This window comes from Nanorana parkeri, unplaced genomic scaffold (genome assembly GCF_000935625.1).
Source record: "Nanorana parkeri isolate BGI_ZX_2015 unplaced genomic scaffold, ASM93562v1 scaffold923, whole genome shotgun sequence".
Classification (NCBI taxonomy): Eukaryota; Metazoa; Chordata; class Amphibia; order Anura; family Dicroglossidae; genus Nanorana; species Nanorana parkeri.
The window spans coordinates 662,182-668,484 of NW_017307191.1; the positions used below are offsets into that span (position 1 = coordinate 662,182).

A 6,303-nucleotide genomic window follows, 5' to 3' on the forward strand; every position below is an offset into this window, starting at 1 on the left:
GGGCTACAGCTCACGGTATACTGAGCCTGCCGCAGCCGGGATGGATCCTCACATTACCCAGCTGCGTGATTGACAGCTGGCTCTGCCTATCTAGGCTGTACCCGCCCCCTCCCCGTCCGTTCCTTCACTCAGCGCTGGAGGATCGGAGTGGGGGAATCCCTGCAGGGAGCGGTGACTCTGCAGGGAGATGATCGAGAAGTGAGCGAGCGACGGTATGTGTTCGCTCACTTCCCGATCTATTGAGCCGACGTGTGACAGTTTCATTGTCACAGGTCGGCTCGAAGTATGAGAATGAGTGATTTGCACTCACCTCATAGTTCTCCTTTTAAGTTTCAATGGAAACCGTTACTTACTTAGCTCCTTTTAAATAAAAAGGACACTAGAAAAAAATAAATATTAGACTATTAATATATATTTTAGTAAGCAAAATAATACATTACCACCAGGATTCAAAGATGAGCAGAGAGTTGATATTTTTAGGTTTCACGGTCTGGCCTATTCTTATCATGTGATGATAGAGGGTTGGTGGTAGAAGCAGGGCCCCCTCCTTCCATTTTTCATACCTTATTTATACTAGATCTTTCTCTTATTTTGAGAACTGCCTATAGGAGTTCCTGTGGGCGGCTCCTAGCATCTGATCAGTATATTTACTTATTCATTAAACAGGTGTATGTACAAGCAATGATGTTACCTGCCCTGCAGATGGCAGTGTCAGAAACTGTATCTGAACCCAGGGCCTCTGCTGTGGCTGACAGTGGTAGGCAGCTATGCCAGTTTACATACAAGTGATCCGCCAGTGTATTGCTTGTGTGGGGTGCCGATCGGAGCACCGCCCACCCCCCACTCCCCTCCCGCCAGTCCTGGGCTCCGCTGCTCCTGGTGCAAGCCCGGGACCAGCATGGTGGCTCTGTGACAGCAGATCAGAGTGAGATTGGTACACGATCTCCCTCCGGTCCCCTCTCCGCTGTCAGAATGCGGAAGTGATGTATATTACATCACTTCCGCATTCTTGTGTCACTCTCCAGCTTCAGACACTGGAGAGAAGCAGATCTGTGCTTCATCAACTTCTTTGGGTTCCCAAAGTGACATTAGGGATCTTGGAGACCCCTGATGTCTCCATAAAAAGGACCTGTCACATCCTTTTTGCTATCACATAGGGGGGTTTCTTAGCTCCCTATGTGATAACAATAAAGTTAAGTAAAAAAAAAAAAGGGGAAAAAATGAAAGTTGCAAAAAAAAAAAAAAATGAAAGTCACAAATAAAAAAAAAATAAAAAACCCCACAAATTTCCCCACTCATACATACACGCGTGCAAACATGCGTCGGGTGCACATATGTGCAAAAACGACGATTGGGCCCCTTACCCTGGTCTTTAGGTGGTTAAACAAGACATGATATATAATATAATATCAGTGCACCAATCAGCAGGCTGGCTGTGTTTCCTGATTCAGTTTATATATGAAATGTTCTGATTTTTGAGTGGAGTGTACCTTTAATTCTTTCTTCAATGATTTCCTTCTTCAAATTCTTCCCCATCCTGTTCTGGATGTATTAGTTCATCTGTTCATTCTTCTCCTTGGTCCTGTTTGTCATTTCCAAATCTCATTCTCCTCATCATCCAGAGCAATGTCCCGACTCCATTCACAGCTGTAGCTGAGACTCTTCCTCTGAGGTCATCACATAACAATCTTCAGTCCTGGCCGGATAGATTCCAGATGTTTTAGTTCTCTTTTTGCTTCCTCTGATATGTGAATGTCTTGGATCCTAGAAGAGAGGATATAAATGGTCGTCAGATCTCAGCAGATCACTCTCACACTATTTCCCAGCATCCTCCAGAACTTCTATATTACACCAACCTGTCACCTTCTTGTAGGACTTTATTACCTAAGAGGTGACACTGCACTATGGAGACTGATGGGAGATATCAGACTATAAAACAGGGAATGTTCCTCCTCATTGCTCATTTGTCCTGTAAGATCTGTTCTGTGATGTCCGACATTCACCAATCACATTCAGACTTAATTCTCGTCCATTGAAGGATGCAGGAATTCAGATACTGTCAGGTTATACTGCTGCCTACAGGAGGATTGGTCATGGCAAACAGAAAACTGTGGGCCAGCTCAGGATAGCCCCTCCTACTCCCAGTACTACTACTCCCAGCATGATGTTTTATTCTAGTGTCCTAGGAGGATGGATGTCTATTTCCTGCTCTTGCTAGCTACTTTATTCTTCACGTTTTTCCCCTGTAATGAAGATTCTCGCTACATTGCTGCTGAGCTGGCCTCTGTGTGCAGCTGTCCAGATTGTCCTTTCCTCAGTCTGATTTTGGAGGCCATATCTGGAACCAGCTAGACTGGACATGTGGGGTTAGCTTGGAATGTGACCTTTGGGCACTGGGATCTGCATTGTGACCCTTTACAGACTTGCGTGTACTGGTAAAAGGTAATTGCAGGGCACTTTTCAAGTCCAGGGCCATGGTATGCCTCAGTGCTAAAGACTCATGAATAACTAACCCTGCTAACCACCAAAGAATTAATAAAGGTGAAAAGAGTATTTGTTTTTTTTTGTGTTTAATCTCAGGTGGCTTACAGGTTCTATGGTGGTCTGTGTGGGGTTAAAGGTGGTTTGTGCTGATTTATTGGTGGCTGTGCGGCTGACAGGTGGTCTGTGCAGAGTCAATGGCAGCTGCGCAGCTCTCAATGCATATACTGAGCCTCACAGGTATACCTGTCACTGTACACATATACATGACCCCTCCGTGACATACATATACTGAGCCACACTTCTCACTGTACACATATACAGGACCCCCTCCCCCAGTACTGAGCCCCACTTCTCACTGTACACATATTCAGGACCCCCAACACACATATAGTGCCCCACTTCTCACTGTACACATATTCAGGACCCCCAACACACATATAGTGCCCCACTTCTCACTGTACACATATACAGGACCCCCTCCCCCAATGCAGAGCCTCACTTCTCAGTGTACACATGTATAGGGACCCCCAACCCCACTTTCACAAGACCCCTCCTCCCCCCCCACTCCCCCATACAGGGCCCCACTTATCACTGCACAGTGCACCCTTTTAAAAGTACTGTATGCAAAATCTTGAGGCAATGTAAATAATGAAGTGTGGCCCCTTTGAAAATATATACCAGACAGGGCTGCACTCATATACTGGACACCCCCGCAACAAGACACCCTGCAGCACATTCGCCCACTGCCTCCCTCTCCCCTCGCGGCCGTTCAGTCCTCCATTCAGACTCACCCGGTATAGGATCCAGCATCACGGCCACACAGTGTGCAGGGGGCGGGGCATGCGACACAGACACACTCTCCTCTCCCGCCGCCTGTTACTAAGGACGCGGCCGGGAGAGGAGGTGAGTCATAGAACCCGCCCCTTTGCTCAGAAGCTCCTGTGCCGGAAAAAGTGATCGCAACCGCCGCGGCCGACTTTAAAGGGCCCCGCTCAGTCTCCTCTGCCCAGTGGCCACAATCCCGGGAGTGGATCTCAGTGGGCCCCCCCACTGCCTTGGGCCCCGGGCGGCGGCACCGGCCGCACCGCCGGTAGTTCCGCCACTGTGAATAGGCCATGCGGGCCGAGCATCAGACGCTACCTCATCACTACGACCACTTGGTGCTGTTAACTTTCCTTCTTCCTTTCATGCTAAGAAATTGAGTGCTGATGTCATCATCTTTACCGCATTTGAGCATTGAGAAAGTACCTTCCCGATGCCGACCCGGATTGTAAGAGACATGTGGAACTCCCCTCAGACCCTACATCTGCTACACTAGCAGCTATGTTTGTGAGTATCAGAGGCCTAGCCTCATACCTTGAACTACATTGCCTTCTGCCTTGTGGTGCAACATTTCTGGCTCTAGACACTCTTCTGCTGTACCATGTGCCCCCAGCTTATACTCCACCGACAGATCCGGTGCTGCCTGCAGTGTGGCCCCCTGATGTGCCCAACACTGGCAGCCTGGAATTTTGCCCTCTGCTAATATCTTTCATTCTTGGAGTCTTCCTTAGCTCTATTGGGTGTGGCGGTCTCCTCTGTGATATCCAGGGAGGATTTCACTACAGTTATGCGGGACTTTATGGGCCAAATAGCACTCATAATTTCTGAGGCCAAAAGTGTACTCCTGAACTGCCCCCCCCCTGCAGAATTTCTAGCCGATCTGCCCCAGGCAAAAGCAGTCTCTCAGCCTACTGCCCCCCCCCCTGCAGAATTTCTAGCCGATCTGCCCCAGGCAAAAGCAGTCTCTGAGCCTTCAGCCGCTAAGTCTCCAAAGATCCTGACAGATGAACCTGCACCTAACTAGTTAATAGTCTTTTTCCATTAGTCCCAAACTGAAAGAGATTGTTTCACCTTATAGATGCAGTATGCACCACTCTTAACCCCTTCGTGACTGACGACGTACAGTGTACGTCGCCAGCATCGGGGCTGTTTAAACAGACTCCCGGCGACTTTTGCCGCCGGGACTCTGTTTAAACTTGTAGAGCCGACTGTCGGCTTTACAACAGAAGCGATCCTGGCGACTTACCTGTCGCCAGATCGCTTCTGCGTCCCGAAGAAGGGGCCGCCCCCCCCCACACCATTTTATTCTATAGGGTCTTGGCATTCAGAAAATATATAATGTTGGGGGGTTTTACGTCATTTTCAGGTCTAAAATGTGGAATATAACATGGGTGCAAAAATTGAAAAAAGGGCCTCAGTTATGAAGGGGTTAAACTCGAAGACCATCCTGTAGCCTCCACCAGTGCTGACCCCAGTCTAAGCTCTAGGGCTCCTAAGACCTCCAAGACCCTTCCAGTGTACCTGCTGTTTGCAGTCTTCCTTTACGGAGACTGGAAAAATCATGAAAAGCTATTTCTACCTTCCAAGTATCTACTAGCTTTGTACCTGTTTGCCCCTTTGTGGATCCTCCAATATCCCATCTTAAAGCTTTTCCTATCCCAGTGGAGGATGCACCTCTCTTTAAGGACCCAGCAAAAAGCGTCTAGAGGCCCTCCGTAGAATTCTGTTCCCTTTGACAGGCCCTGCACTGTAGCTGTCTTTGCCATGACATTATTCTATTGAACCTTAACTAAGGCCATTAGAAGGTCACTGATCACTAAGGCAGTTAATCTCTTGGTTATAGAGCTATTGGATCTCCACTGAGGGTTGTCCCTCTATGATAGTGTGCTTTGTACTGCTTTACCACAAAAATGAGGTATGTTAGGGGTAGAAGGGGTTATCCTAGGGCGGCCTACAATTTTTATGTTTGCTAGTGTCTAATTTTCCTGCTGGAGACAGCATAACCCAACAGTATATTGCTGTGTACCTCAATAGACCCTAAGAAATGCATTTTACTGTTTGTCTCAAAATCCTATTTTTTGAGCTGCTATCCACTAGTTGAGGGAGTACTGATTGGAGGCTGTGGGGTAACATAGAGCAGTTCTAATGAATGAGATTGAATATATTTGATGAAAAAAGAAAATAACAGAGGACATGACTCGCATTGTGCTATTGTATAGGGGTTATTTTTACTAGGGGTGCACCGATACTAGTATTGGTGCCGATGCCGAGTACTCTTACTCGCCCAAATGCTCTGATGCCTAGCCCGATACTTCCAGTATCCAGAAGCCGGGCAGCGGTGTCGAGAGAGCATGGAGCCAGCTTCCCAGTCAATTGGTCGGGAAGCTGGCCAATCAGGAAGCCGGGCGCAGTGTAATGACACAGTGCTCGGCTTTCTGGAGCTGGCTGCCCGGGCCAATCAGTCAATACACGTTGCCCGATTGGCTAGAAAGCCGGCTCCATGCTTCTCATCGCCTCGTGACGAGAAGCATGGGTCGGCTTCCCTGCTAATCGGAAAGCCGGGTGGCGAGTCATTACACGCCACCTGGCTTCCTGAATGGGACGTCCGGTATTCAGAATTCGGTATCGGCGAGTAACGAAAAAAAAAAAAGTCGGTACGCTTACTCGATACAGAAATACCAGTACCGGTATCCCTAATTTTTACTATTGTATTTATCTCTGCAGAGCTCTGTACTCATAAGTAATGGGGAGATCCCCAGACACTGATTCATGATGACGGTCATCTAAGGTGACAGGAAGCTCATAAGAGGCTCTGATTGCTCATTGCACTAAAATCAGATTCCCCCCCGTGTATGATCACCTATAATCATCTATTGTCTAGTTCCTAAAAAAACTTGGAATATAACATTTTAACCCTTTCATGCTCAGGGGCAATGAAAACCTTAGTGATCAGACCAAATCTTGGAGTTTTGGCATGCACTGTTTTCAGCGGCGTAA

The 6,303-nt window shown here is 47.8% G+C and overlaps 1 protein-coding gene across 1 annotated transcript in view; it reads right to left on the bottom strand.

Annotated features, from left to right (window-relative positions):
- Positions 1–1,676: 1,676 nt before the first annotated feature.
- Positions 1,677–6,303, bottom strand: part of LOC108795017 (NACHT, LRR and PYD domains-containing protein 3-like) — a gene marked incomplete at its 5' end in the record, with an annotated part of 35,241 nt that continues 30,614 nt past the window's right edge. The window contains one exon of the mRNA XM_018566184.1: positions 1,677–1,764. Coding sequence (XP_018421686.1) covers positions 1,677–1,764 — 88 coding nt within the window. The remainder of the gene's footprint in view (positions 1,765–6,303) is intronic.